The 15045-nt window shown below is 38.0% G+C and overlaps 1 protein-coding gene across 5 annotated transcripts in view; it reads right to left on the minus strand.

Annotated features, from left to right (window-relative positions):
• Window positions 1-2754: 2754 nt before the first annotated feature.
• The window catches only part of LOC106667080 (probable cation-transporting ATPase 13A3), a 39487-nt gene continuing 27196 nt past the window's right edge, over window positions 2755-15045 (minus strand). For all 5 annotated transcript variants that reach the window (XM_014394767.2, XM_014394766.2, XM_014394768.2 and 2 more), the window contains 5 exons: window positions 10696-10846; window positions 10395-10637; window positions 7021-7166; window positions 6738-6948; window positions 2755-4870 (listed from right to left, as the gene is read on the minus strand). In XM_014394767.2, the coding sequence (XP_014250253.1) occupies window positions 4014-4870; window positions 6738-6948; window positions 7021-7166; window positions 10395-10637; window positions 10696-10846 (1608 nt within the window). In that variant the 3' untranslated portion in view covers window positions 2755-4013. The remainder of the gene's footprint in view (window positions 4871-6737; window positions 6949-7020; window positions 7167-10394; window positions 10638-10695; window positions 10847-15045) is intronic.

Consider the following 15045-nt stretch of genomic DNA (forward strand, 5'->3'; position numbering starts at 1 on the left):
GCACAAAGGCGTGGAGGTTAACCTTGTTTGATTGTTGGCAAACGAGAATTTTAAGGAAAGGAAAGAAAGAAAATGCAATGCGTTTCTAAATAATAAGAAAAAATTTAAAAATGTATGTAATCTTTTGAATAAATTTATCCGTGGTAAGCTATTTACTTCCAAGTATAAAACTAAAAGCGCTTTCGTTATTACCTTTTGTTTGTTGATATTCTTTTATGTGTTATTACGAGATAGATCGCACCGTCAGTCCTCCTACGCAAAGAAGCGTTTTATGGACTGTTTCGCCTCGTAAAACGAAGTAGATGATAAAGATTTCCAAGCAATCCGATCTTAATGCGAATATAAAAATTAATTACAGCCTTATTCGCCACTCTTTGAAATCGACTTTTAGATTTAACTATATCTAAATGCAAGAAAAAATAGAATAACATTACCAAATGCTTGAACTTCTATTTATGTATAAATTAATTACTCCATCCTCGGAGGGATTTGGTTTTAGCAATGCATATATGCTCACCTAACGCACAAGAGTATTCCCCACTGTCGTAAAAAGATAATGTTGAAATATTAGCCGCATAGGTACCCATTATGTAAGAATGAAATAACACCTTTTCAATTATAGAAGGCTTAACGTCTATTATGTAATCAATATTTTGGCATATCGTCGGACCTGTACGTAGTCTTGAAGCTATCGCTGTTCGCGTACGTAGGGATTTCTAATTGGTAATGTATGACATAAGTGTTGGTGGAGGCCAAACGTTGCCTGGTCTAAAAAAGACATCCTACACCCGGTACAGAAATAGCCGAAATATGCCGGGAGCTTTGAGCTGCAGTTGCGAGGGGTTTTTCGCCTACGTGTCAAGCCATGAGAACATTGGTGAAACCACGAACACATTTGTCATCCCATGAATACCATTCTCTTGTCATGATTACGTTTAGTGATTATTTGGAGGTTGTGAGATGCGGTCTGGTGTCTCATGACCTCCAAATAATCATTAATAAACACCACACATTACGTTTAGTCCTCTAGAAGGCCGCCGTGCCGTATTTGATGACAGGGCGACACGAGGAGTACCTATTCTCTTAGTGCTGTTCTTGTTTGGCGGTCTATTGCAGCAAGTCGACCGGCCGTGATAAACCAGGGCCAGGGCGCCGATCAGCCTAGGCAGAAGAAATGTCCTAAGGAGTGAGCCTCTGTTGCGATTTCAGGGGCGCAGATTTGTGACCCGTGAGATCATCAACGCCAGCTCCGTCTCCAGCATCGTCCCGGTCACGACGCGCTGAAGTTGACCCCAAGTATACATATTTTCGTCCTTTTCCCGTCGGGGAGTAGAGACAGGACTGAATAATTTCTGGGGTTGTCTGGAAGGCCAAACCAGCGCCGTCCTCATCCGTAGTTCGGAGGAAGAAATCAGGGCCTCGATCCTTCTTCCTTCCAGGCTGTACCCAATATGGTCCGGTATAGATGTCAGGATGGTGGCCATCAACACGTTAAACCGGGCTGGTGAGAGCTAGTCTCCCCGACGCACCCCAAGCTCCAGCTTGATGGGGCTGGTCCTCCTCCGGCCGGCTTCCAGGTAGAACACTCCTCCCTGCAGTGTTCCTACGATATAGTTCGCAAACCACCATGGTCGTTCACAGGTCCTCCTTACTGACGGAGTCAAACCCTTACGTAGTACAAGGGTTTCTATGTGCTCAGCGTTTAGACTTCTTCTCCCGACCTTAATTATGGCGTCCAGCACCAGCCAGAACATTACACTAACTGAATATGGCAAAATGCCGAAGTGTGTCTGACATACCAACCCAGCGAGGATAGGCAGAGCAAAATAATCTCCCGACCTCGCGCGAATCGGGGTGATCGGACTGCCGCCGCGTACAGCCTACGAAGAGGCTAAGACTATGCTGACGGAGTCCCTCGAATGGGTGAGCAATGGTAGACGAGGGCGGATATTTTTCTGTGGTGGCCGTCTGGGCTGCCTTTACCGTAGGCACGGTCCAGGGGGTGGTTAGAGATTCCACCAAAATCGAAACCGCGGCCAGAGCGGATCCGGATATTTCGACGTTAGCGGATCCCAGGGATGTAGAGTTGTCTTCTCTATCTAGGGAGTGCGTGGGAGACTTGGTCGATGCATTTCGACCACTTTTGGGTATCCTTTTACGCACGGCACACTGTTGAGTGCACAATGTTAACCCACCCTCTCGGAAGGGGCAAGCGGGAGATGTCGACATGTCGGCAGAATCTTACGGAATGGTATGTGGGCTTCTACATCGAACCTCACAGTTTAAGTAGATTTTCCGTGCGCGGAAGTGGGTCTAAACGTGTGATAAGGCCTATGTGCCAGGTGTGCACGCTAAAGAACCTCAGTATTAAAAGACTGCGACTCCAATGAGAAGCATACCCGATATTCCAGTAGACCCTTTACCGAAGGTCGGTGGTGGCCGTCTGGGCTGCCTTTTCCGAACACATGGTCTCCTCTAGGGGGTGGTCGTGCGTCTGACATACCAACCCAGCGAGGATAGGCAGAGCAACGACGACCAAATTTCAAAAATGTTATTTGGTTTTTGTTCATGGTGAAAGCAAGAATATCTAGAAACAGGAGGTTTAAGAAGGTTTAGCATAAATATATCACAACAAAAATAATAATTTTAAAAAATCAACTTCTAAGCCAATATTAATATTTATTGATGTTAATTTACTCGATTATTATTTGTTTTGTGACAATTTGAAAGTACTAGGTTTTAACAAAACTAAGACTCGAAAAAATAACTTATATTTCATAAGTGTTTATTTACATAAAATTTGATCATTTTTATAATATATCACAGATATAGTTTCCCACCACCCAGTAGGTTCGAAATTATTTGACGCTTTAATATACAAGAACAAATAAATTGAAAGATTTACAATGTTGAAAAGTGTTACGTCAAAATGAGGTAACATTCCGGAAGAAAACCAAATGTTCGCTAACATATTATATAACAATTCATCCAATGGTTTGAACGAAAAAATTGTCATGTCCACTAATACAGAAATATCTTTTTCAATATTACATAAAACAAACAATAGCAAATATAATATAATAAAAATACGAGTCTAAGAAAGGTTCATAATGTAATTTATTCTAAAATTGTCTGTTTTTATTTAATTTACATATACAAAAGGTACTTTTTGCGCCACTTATCTATCATATTTGATAATTTTTATAAACGTGTTTAATGTTATATACATACAAAATACAACACGGATGAACTGATGAAAAATGAGCAAGAACAGCATGTACTCGTTCAGGTCGAAGAAATCGCAATATTTTCATAATTCATCATAAATAAATAATTATTGCTAAAAGGTTTGTTTGAACTTTTTCTAAGCAAAAATTATGTTAGATGTTGAATATTCCACCCTGATAAATTATTAAACCTCGATTATTCCATTTTATATATTCTACATGCCTAGGATTTAAAAAACTAGCGTACACTATTTCTATTTGTAAACCATAATTACTGGGGAAAATCGAATGTTATTTTTAATTGGAAAGAATTTCTTGTATATCGTTTCTCTTTTTATTTTTTTCACATCATATTTGTTGTATCATTTTTTATGATAACTTTTTCTTTTTTAAATTGATTTTCTGTGTCTATCTAATTTCGTTGTAAACTTAGTATTAATACTGTCATTTTGGGACAAGAAGGAATGAAAAATAAAATATTTAGAAAGTTACAGTACGATAACTCCTGGTCGACGGCTGACATCGCCAATGGTATATCTAAAGCTAATTTATTGTTTTAAATAAATTTGTACAAGTAATATATCTTTTTTAAATAACAAATATGTTAATTATGTTTTCTTATTTTTAATTACTAACTATTTTAAGTGGCAACTGTTGTTAACAGAGGATAAAATCTATAAAATAGAATAACCGAGGAATCAGCCATTATATAATATCATTTTTCATTATGGAAAATCATTTTTTATCGTGGAAATTATTAAAAGTTGGTTAATTCATTTTTTAGAGTTATTTCAAAGGTTTATTACATTTTACACCCCATCGTAATTTCTTGAACAGAAACCAATTAATGAAGAAATCTTCGAAGAACATGGAAACCAGGAAGTGAACCAAACCGAAGAGTATCACCATAATAGGAAAATTAGGTTCCGGTGGGTATCTGAACTCTAAAACGTCTACTATCCACTCACTAGGATATAAAGTTACGTACACGCAAACAAGAATCATCGTTAATATCGAGGCGAAAAATATTTTGTTCGTGTAAATTGGTTCTCGAAACGGAGGCCCTTGTGAAAAGACGAAGGCAGCCGTGATGTACTGGAACTGTGAGACGCTGAACACCGCGAAGTTTTCGTACGATCTGTACTCTTTGTACCCTTTGTATTGAAACGGCTCGAACCAGGAATACTGTCGGACGACGTACGACGAAATGAGTTGAATACTGACGATGATCACGGCTTGGAAAATGAGGGAAAGAATCTGCAAAATGTGCAACATGCTGGGCATTGGTGTTTGAGCCACGAGGGGTCCATGGTACGCCTTGCACCTGCCGAAAAGTGACGCGAAGTTTAGGACCAGCGCCATGTCGATGTACAAAAACTGGAAGTCGGTCAGGTTCGTGCCGATGTTGTACAAGAGGATGGTCGAGAAAAACTCGATCACACTGTATATTATCATGAATTTGAAAACGCCGAAGGACGTGGTCAGCGCGGCTCTGCCTTCTTTGATGACCACCTCAACGCAGGAGATGTTCTGCACACGGGAAGTGAAAGGAGAAGCTACAGAAGCTTCCGCCTCAGACAGAGATACTCCGACGTGGGCCGCCCTCAGAGCTCCGCAGTCATTAGCGCCGTCTCCGCACATTGCTTTTAAAAATAAAACGTGAAATGTTGTCTTTTTATCATTTTTTTATTATACATAAATAGCTCTGAATGTACAATCGGAATATTAAAAATTTAATTACACCTAGGGGGACTTTCCTTTACTAGGTCACTTTTTTAAATATCGGAACATGTTCTCATATTGCATTAAGAAAATAAAGAAATATTTATCTAGTCTTAAAACTAATAACGAATCAGATTTTCGCCTGGTAGTTCCAGAATCAATCCAGAAAATGGATATGAAGTGGACACGTCTATTTGAAAATATCGGCAAAAAAATGAGCCAATATGAATTTTCTAGGCCCCAACCCTACAGTGGCCTAGCACCTTGCCATAACAAAGACACATCCAAAAATGAGTCTTTAATGAGTTCAAAACCTGGTGGAACAATATCTGAGGCAAGAAGTGCCATCCGCAAGATTTACAAAAGAATTACTAGAGGGCAACCGCAAAAGAGCCAGGATTCTGCTTGGACTCCTGACACTGCCGCCTAAAAAAACACATTCACAGGACATGAGTAGACAGAAGAAACACCGTGCAGATTCTGCCAGGTAAAAGAGTGCAGAGATCACAGAACACTTACGAGAAGAAAATCCGCTAGCAAGTTCCTACACTAAGGAGCCGCTGGCAAGGAGATTTAACTAATAACATGAAGATGTCCAGTGTGTTATAATAGGAGCACCTACTCAGGTCGAGGTCAACAAGCTTGTGACCGCTTCTTTAATCCTCTTTAGACTAAATTAGCCAATTGATAAACAAAATAAAATTCCAAAAGAAATCTCCTGCTGAAAAATTGTTTTGATGTCTGCAATATGATGAATCTGTAGATGAGTAGTCTTACTCTATTTCTGCGGTATCGCGCTCTCTCATAGGTTGGTGTGCGCGTTATTCTGTTAGTCGTGCCAGTTCTCAATCTGCTTAAAGCCTAGATTCGCAATGTACCAAAAAGCGACTAATAGACCAAAACGGTGATAATTAACTAAATTGGAGATTAACAACGTACAGTCATCACAACCGCAGGAGTCCAATGAAGTATTTTATTGATTTCTGCAACGTGTTGTGATCCAGCTCGATAAACTTAACGGTCTGTAAAATTATCGCCAATTTACTTTGTCTGGACACTTTCACCCTCTTATAACCCTGTCAAAAAAAGTCGTTCCTCTTGTATGGGTCAGAGTAAGCAGGTAAGAGCAAACTGACAGAATAACAAAAGAACCACCATTGGTGGCGAAAATCCGAAAAGCGTAAGCCAAAAACAACACGGATGCGGACCAGAAAAGTCAAAGGTTGATCACCCCCCGTGGATCTCAAGGAGAAATGTCCCAATGAAATATTCTGTTGAGGTCTGTAATATAATGAACATTTTGTTTATGACCTTCGATCGCCAATGTCCTCTAACTATCGCCGATAAGTATGTCAGACACGTTTTGGCCATCTGCATAGGGTAATGTGTGTATTACTCCGTGGTGTCAGTTTACTTTCATCCTTCTTGCATCTGAAACGTATCTGACTGAAAAAGGAGTTGGACCAAAAATTATAGCCCTGGTTATAACTATAACAAAATAACGTAATATTAATTTAATGTTTGTTACAATTGGCTGATGTCAAATTGGCTGCAAGAGGATAATAAGTAATGGCCCTTCCTCAAAATCAATTGTATCAAAGAAAACAATGGTAAGACTACAATAGAATCCATTATTCAATCTAAGACCAATTACGTCACATTGGTTTTATGACCAACAGAATAAGCTCAAATAAAATAAATAAGTAAATTTTAAAACCTCAATTGGTAATCAATTAAGTCGGACATGTCACGTGTAAACTCATAAATCAATTAGATGAATAATCTTACCGACGTAATATCCAGTTTGTTGCAATTCGACTATAACCTGCTGTTTCTGTTCACTCGCCATTCTTGCAAAAACTACACTTTTGTACAAGATGTTGGGAAAGAATTCCTCCCTAGAACCTCTGATCGCTTCCCAAACTTTGCCGGTCATGGCAATTTTATAATTCCCGTGGTCGAGAACCTCTTTTGTGAACCTCTGATACATGTCACTCGTCTAAAATTTTAAATGTTTTGAAAGTCAGTACCTGATTTATATCGGCGATATTTAAACAAAAACTTGGCATACCAAGCCTTGGGCTTTGGTGACTTTCGTGTAAAAGATTTCGGGTTGCTTCGATTCATTGCTGCCAACGCTGAGCTCCAGAATCGTGTCGAACTGAGAAACAATGCCGCTTTCTCTAGCCACACTTTCAGCTGTCTGAATGTTGTCACCTTTAATACAAAGAACAGCAATAAGAAAATTTTTAAAAAAACGGACCATCTCATTTACCCCCCCCCCCAACAGATTATCGTGTTTTCAATACCAGTATAGTTTTTTATATAATTATTTATGTATTATCATACATTGTGTATTGTTGGGCAGGACAAAGAGTTAACAACAATAACAATAAACAGCGAAGATCCAGTGATTTTGAGATCCGAAGATAAGTATACTATGGACAAACAAATAAACGATATCCTCCATACATAAAACTGAACTTACATGAAGGTTAAAACAGTAAAATGCGAATGGGAAAATACGGAAATATAAACGCAATTATTCAAGGAAAACGTTAAAATATGTTTTTTATAGTTTATCTAGCCACAATCTGCGCAATTAGTAACATTATAACAAAGAGCACAAATCGTGAGATGCGATCTGGTATGATGTGGGTTTCAGAAAAACATTTTCTTTATAGTTCCAACGTTTCGATCTTTATTGAGATCATCTTCAGGGCTCAAAGTGTTTGCTTTCGGCGTAATTGTGCCATTCTTGCGTGTCCTGGGTACTCTCAACACGACAGACAAGAATGACACATCTACACGGATACCATAGACTTTTGTGACGTTTCGAAGTATTGGAACGAACTTGGGAACATAGAAAAGGACAATGGAACATGATTGTAGGGTCTGGATTCTGTGGAGATCGTAAGGTTCGGTTGAACCCCATAGTTCAACGTTTTAAGTGAAGCTGAAGGTTCCATATGGTGGTATACATGGGTCTTTTGTTGTCAATTAGTCGGTACCGTCGGTTCAGTTCTGTTCTTTTGCGTCGAGCATGAGGGTTCCAGATCGCTTGCCAAAATGCGGCGTAACGTAATGGATAAAGTTTTTATTGAAAGAGAAATACAAATAGTCTTGATAGAGAATGATGCCCTGGAGGGTTTCTTTGGACGTAGAAGTGTTTAATTTAATGTTCCATTTGCAAAACGATTGAGGTAAAGAAAACATAAGAGTCAGTAGGTTTCGGTTAGTTATGGCGGGATCCAGATTTGATGATAATATATATTAAGTTTAATAATATATCTGTAGGTGTACTATAACTATGCTCATAAAGAATAAAATGTGCGTGCCTTTTTCCAGTCCATCTGATATAGTACACCAAGAACACATTTGTTCCTAACAATAAAGAGACAAGGAAGAGTCAGATAAAAAGAAAATTACAATTGGGAAACACATGGATGGCACTTGAATAAATGACCAGGAAAGTTACATAGGAAGAATTGATAATGGCCGATAGGGCAAAACCTAACAAAACTTTCAAATGGAAAAACCGTGAAATGAAATAATCAAAAAAACTGGAGATAGATTTTGCGAGAAATGTAAAAATATGGAAAGAATTAATGAAGAAGCTATGTTTTAACATTCACAACTTAAGTTCAATCAAAATTACTACAACACTTTGCTTAAATCTATATTATTTTTTTAAATCATTAAAAGAGACATTTTGAAAAATGGCAAAAAGGAGGGAAAATTCGAGAGGTGGGTTGAGGTGGGAAGTTGGTGTCCTAGTGGGTCGAAGTCACGATAGCTCAATTGGTAGAGCAGCGGCGTATTTAGCCGAAGGTCGTGGGTTCGAATCCCGCTCGTGACACTGACTTTTTTATCTCAACCTTACATAAAGATTAATTAATTCAAAAAAGAGACAATTTTTACTCACAAAACCAATATAATTATATAACAGATTAATAAATCCAGTATTTAATGATTAAAGCTTAAAACCTTGTCATTACATAGTGTATTCAATTAACCTTTTTAATTGTTAATTGTGATAAAGTGTTCAGGAATTTTATATGTTCATGATTAAATTTTAATTTACTTTGACTAACTTCTTGATATTTCATTTCTTTAAACTTGCTTATTATTGATTCCTATATAATTTTATTAAAACGTGGTAAATAGACGAAAGCCTAACCTAAAAGGTTTTTACGAAAAAAAAGCACAAAGGTTTCTAGACTACATGTTGTTTCATTTCGATCATACGCATTTTTGAAAAAATAAATGCAAATCTTTTGGGTTAAAGTTCTGCTCTTGAAGTCACAAAAAGATTCGGACGTGTAAACGCATACAGTTGGCAGACAAAAAAAATATTTGCACAGTAGGTTTTTCTCCCATAATGGTAACTATTTGGTGTTTATCTTTAGTCTCAAATTTCATTTACAAAAACATTTATCAAAGATTAAAACATTTGGGATTGAAATTTTCTCACGCTCAAATAAAAGTGTTGTTTTCTTTTTCATTTTCTTCTAGTTATTACATTGGTTGCTACAAAAACCTTGTCATGCCTGAAACACGTGGATAAATTGAAATTGAACAGCATGAAAAACGCCATAAATTATTAAACTACTTATAATAGTAAGAATTATCTATATTTCGCTAAAAAGAATAAATAGATCAACAAGAAAAAATGTTTTCATCGGTGAACAAAAGCTTGGCAATTGGCAAACTGTTTATCTCCAAGCCACAGGGTTTCAGATCGTAATAATAAGCGTGCAAGCTTTTCACAATTGAGTGATTGGTCGTGGTTGAACATCTTGTACTTTAGATAGAAGGTTTCGGTTACTCCATGTTGAAAATAGGTTACCTTTCTATCTCTCTGGAAGAATGTAATGTTCCAGGTGAACATTTGGGAATGTGCCATGGAGTTAAAAACTTGATTCTCAAGTATAGATATTGCGCAACAACTGGACGCTTAGTATAACCCAAATAACGATCTAGGGTCATCACTTGTTTCAACATGTCAAAGATTCTAAGCACATAACTAACAAAACCGAAGAACCAACAACTACACACGCCCAATCATCGCAACCAAACATTTTAGCATACTTATGACATTTGCTTGTTTTAAAAATAAGAAAATACAACATCTTAACCAACATTTGTACAATGTTTTGCACGAGGTGTATGATAAAACAATGAAAAATTGAATCCATTCCACGGCGAGAGGTTTTGAACCTGTACTAGATGCTCATGGAGTGCTTATGCGATGAGTGTTATACAATAAATAATATTATTTCTTAAATTAATAAATTCTAATATAAGCTAAAAGGTTTTATTATAAATATATTAAAAATGGTAGACAATTTCATAAAAATTTATACCTCTTAATTAAAACCTTTAGTCCTGTGCAAATATTTTTGGCCCCCAGGGAATTTTAACGTGATTTGACATTTGAATTACCAGTGATCATGATTATTTTGATTTTAGCCTGCTTTAGAACTTCAATAGTAGGAATCGTCTCAGGCTTGACCCTGTTCTCAAGGATGATGAGACCGACCAGGTTCAGGTCACGTTCGACATCCTCCCGTCTCAGTCTGTCCAGTTTGTGGTAACTCACTGTCTCAAGCTTCCTCCATCCGAGAGCGATTACCCTGTAGCCCTGTTCAGTATATTCCCTCAATTTCGGCATGAAATCCGAAGGCACTGAAATAAAAATAAATCAGCCCTGTCCTGAAAATCGGCTTCCGATTATCTGACGCACCGGTCTCTGGGTTCGACAGCGATATAATCATTTCGGGCGAGCCTTTGCAATATAAAATGAGGTCTTTGCTGCCGAGTTGTCTGGTCACCACACTCATCCTCTGGAGGTCAGAAGCGAAAGCGAATTGATGCAATATGCCAATCTCCGTCTCCTGTCAACAAATATCAGATAATTTACAAATGGTTAAAGTTCAAGTACTTTATTTTTTATTTTTTAAATTGAATGGAGATCTAAACGCCTTTTGTTAACTATATGAGTTTACTTTCGGTTTTAAATAATAACACTTCCCAAAGGAAATCCCCGGGCCTCAATCTTATTACTCTCAAAACCTTCGGAATCTACCCTAAAAAGCAATAGTATATATTACAATGCAATATTCGGCACAACTATTTCTCCATCCCGTGAACTATCTTTAATAACCCAATATCACAACCACAAATCCTCTTGTATCCCATCCTCTTATAGACCAATAAGCCTCTTTTCTACTTTATCGAAAATTCACTAGTTTTCGTGGTTTGCTCGACCAATTTATATCTTTCAATTAATTAAGGTTTTTAGTTGAGATAAAAAAGTCAGTGTCACGAGCTGGATTCGAACCCACGATCTTCGGCTAGATACGCCGCTGCTCTACCACCTGAGCTATCGTGACCTCGAACCACTCGGACACTAACTTCCCATCTCAACCCTACCTTTTTAATATCCCCTCCTTTTTGCCATTTTTCAAATGTCGTGTAATCGGATTGGATTCTCGACGACAAATGAAATGGTCACGGAGAGCTTTAGTGAAGTTACTTCATTTTAAATCATTAAATTACTAATTTCGTGGTGAGATGGGAAGTTAGTGTCCGAGTGGATCGTGAGTTCGAATCCCACTTGTGACACTGACTGTTTTATCTCAATAAAAACCTTAATTAATTGAAATTTATCCAAAATTTTTAAACCTCTCCTCCTTAAAAGACCAATATCCAAATTCGACTCTGAACATGTAATTTCCAACCCTTCCTCTTTTACAAGTGAAAATGTATCCTCCCTCACACTTACTATCTCATCCTGAAGTACTTCTTCTCGGATCGATGCTTTAAAGGGAGAGTCGGTTCTGATTTTTCACCCATCACGCCAGTCAAATTTGGCGTTCCATTAAGCATCCTAGGTCAAATCTTCTACACCTCTATATTTCTGACTCATACGTACATACAACTGACAACATACGTAATCTTATCTACAGACACTCCAAACCTATCCTAGCCATCTGCGCCTGTGTGGAGGTTGTGGCGCGGGCTCTGGGAGGGGGGGGGGGATTCTAGGCTCTCTGCGTCGGATGGACCACGAATATTACGAAGATTGTGGACAGTGCAGGCACATTCGATGGAGATCCGCAGTGCAATAGTTTGCTAGATGAAAGCCTTGTTTAGTTTATTCACAATTAGAAAACTGGGAGTAGATTGGTGCTCTGGCGCGGGAGGGGGTTGTGGCAACTGATCCAGGTATGTCTATGGTTGTGGATCTAAATACCGATGCAAAAAAACCGCTTGTCCAGTCGGTGGCGAAATATCAGATAATTTACAAATGGAAAAATTCAAGTACTTTATTTTTTATTTTTTAAATTGAATTGATTCAATTCAGTTCAATCAGGTTGAACGAACAAAACGTCAAGTAACGTTTAAGATCGAACGTCAGACGTCAGACCAGTGCAACATAAACAACAAGGTAAAACCACCATCCAACTAAGTCTGCTACGTTGGGCTTTACTTAGATAGCAGACTTAAAAAGAACCCACATAAAATATTAAAAAAGCAACCCAAATCAACATGAAGAATACGTAACAAACAAACCGCTTACGAAACACTCATCAGACCTATTTGGACTTACGGAGCCGAAATGTAGGCCTCTTCCAAATCCTGCAATATCTAACGAATTATTCCTTTCAATCAAAATTCTCCGCCTTATCCTCAATGCTCCCTTCTACGTCACCAATCAAATGATCCATAAAGACCTTAAAATCCCGTTCGTCTAAAGATCTGATCCGAACACCCTTCCTCAATTTCCTCTCTAAACTAACCCTCCTTCCTAACCCAATACCCTAACACTTTTCCAAACGTTGGGTCCTTATAATCCTACACGATATTTAAAACGCCTCGTGACCTCCATCTTAAGCTACCCAATTAAATAAAAGAGAGTTCTAGCACCGGCTAGTTTCTCTCCCCACTGCCTCCTGGTCTGTTCGTTTTGTACATATTATGTACATATCTATATTTATTTTTATAGATGGCAATAAAAAAATAAATGTTAAAAAGATATCCCATTTCCCTCAGCGCCGTTATTGCATAAATTTGGATTTGGCGAATGTACGAGTTACTGTCGGCGACTTGATCATTGGCCAGATTTAGGAATTTACGCATGCCGAAATCCTGATAGTTAAATATTGTTATTATATCATATTATTCATCCTGTTTACAGGGAGTTAAATTTCCAACTTAGAGACACTGTAGAGAAGGAATTTAATAAAGATGTTTTTCGGGCAAGAGGCCAATATGTAATATAATTTAAATCCATGAGAGAGATATTTTGTATAAATGTATTTTTTAATGACCATATGCTTTCCATATCATACAGATTGCATCTTACAGATCATACACTTGGGAGGGTCAAAATATTCAGGGGAGACGCGGACGGTAGTGATCGAACCCAAGGCCATAGGGTCTACTCGCCACTTTGGGTACCTTGGTCCGCTTAATATGTGTTCTATTTTACATCAACGTTAGTCACTATAAGGTAGTAAGATATCTTTTATAATTTGGTCCGCAGGGTGATGATTCTCTAATTTGTTCGATACCGATCATTTTTGCGTATCTATACTAGATGGGTTGGTCTGTCAGACCCCCAAGAGACGACATGGACAGGATGTTCGAATTTAACCAAAACTTCCGAATAAACCTAGGTACCAAAAAAGAATGGTAACGAGAGGTAAACACCTCCTTTAAGAATGGCACCATCCTTTGGTACACGGATAGATCTAGAACACAAGAAGGTGCCGGGGCAGGAGACCTGGAACCAAATACTCAGAACCCATGGGAAAATACACCAGTATCTTCCAAGCTGAGGTTCATGCAATCGAAAGATGTACACAACACAACCTAAGTAAAGGAAACAAAAACAAGGATATAGCATCATGTCAGGTAGCCAAACAGACATCAAAGAACTAAGCTCAAATATCATTAGTTCAAGGTTGGTGCTGAACTCCAAAACCAAATTAAATATACTAGGCATGTAGAACAAAGTCAGCCTCTGCTGGGTCTTAGGACACATGGGCGTAGAAGGCAACGAGAAAGCGGACACCCTTGCAAGGCAAGGAGCTGCTACATCCCGACAGAACCCGAACCCTTCTGTGGCATAGAAACCCATACTATTAACGAGTATCTCAGACAGAAGGACAAAAAGAAAATGAGGAAACTATGGAATTCACTCATTGGACACAGGCAATCCAAGAATATCTTAACAAATTTCGGAACAAAAGAAATTACAGAATGTGTTAAAGTAAGCAGGAATCTACTGCGAATCCTAATAGGATTCCTAACAGGACACTGCAAGTTAAACGAACACTTAAAGAAGATTGGAATAATCCAAAATGGTACATGCAGATTCTACAAGGAGGCAGAAGAAACACCAACACATCTACTAACAAACTGCGGAGCTACACTAGCCCGCAAGAGGAAATGTTTTGGGATGTAGAATGTGACCATAGAAGAGCTTCAACCATTGAAACCGGGCCTATTAATCAAATTTCTTGGTGAAATAGGACTCACCGATGTGCCGAAGGCAGAGTACGAGGGATAGATTCAATAGCTCTTAAACGGCGCAGTATACTCAGTGTACTATACCCTGAAATTATATCTACATCTACATCTGGTCTGTCAGACGCGTTTTCGCATTTTGCCATCTTCAGTGTGTGGGATACAGACGACATAGTACTACTTTTGGTAAAAGTTATATTCTTCATTTTATATTTTAATTCATTAAAATAGATACTTATAAAAACAAAATTTAAAATTTCTTTTTGTTTTTTAATTTAAAAGTTTTGTTTCTTCAAGGTTAACCTGGTCTCAAATATCAATTTCATTGTTCTTGATTATGTAAAGACAATATATTTTAAATAAAAAGGTATCTGGCAAATTAAACTTATAGTCAGGCCGATCGAGGATATCCTCTGGGACCGAGATCTTAAAAATCTAGGTCGGCTCCCTCTCTTGGAGCGATTGAAATTTAATCGCGACGTACAGCATAAACCGTGAATAAATATTTTTCCTAAAATATGCAATCTATCTTATTGGTCATACTATGATTTTTTAGATG

This window comes from Cimex lectularius, unplaced genomic scaffold (assembly GCF_000648675.2).
Source record: "Cimex lectularius strain Harlan isolate CLEC.00 unplaced genomic scaffold, Clec_2.1 scaffold97, whole genome shotgun sequence".
Taxonomy (NCBI): domain Eukaryota; kingdom Metazoa; phylum Arthropoda; class Insecta; order Hemiptera; family Cimicidae; genus Cimex; species Cimex lectularius.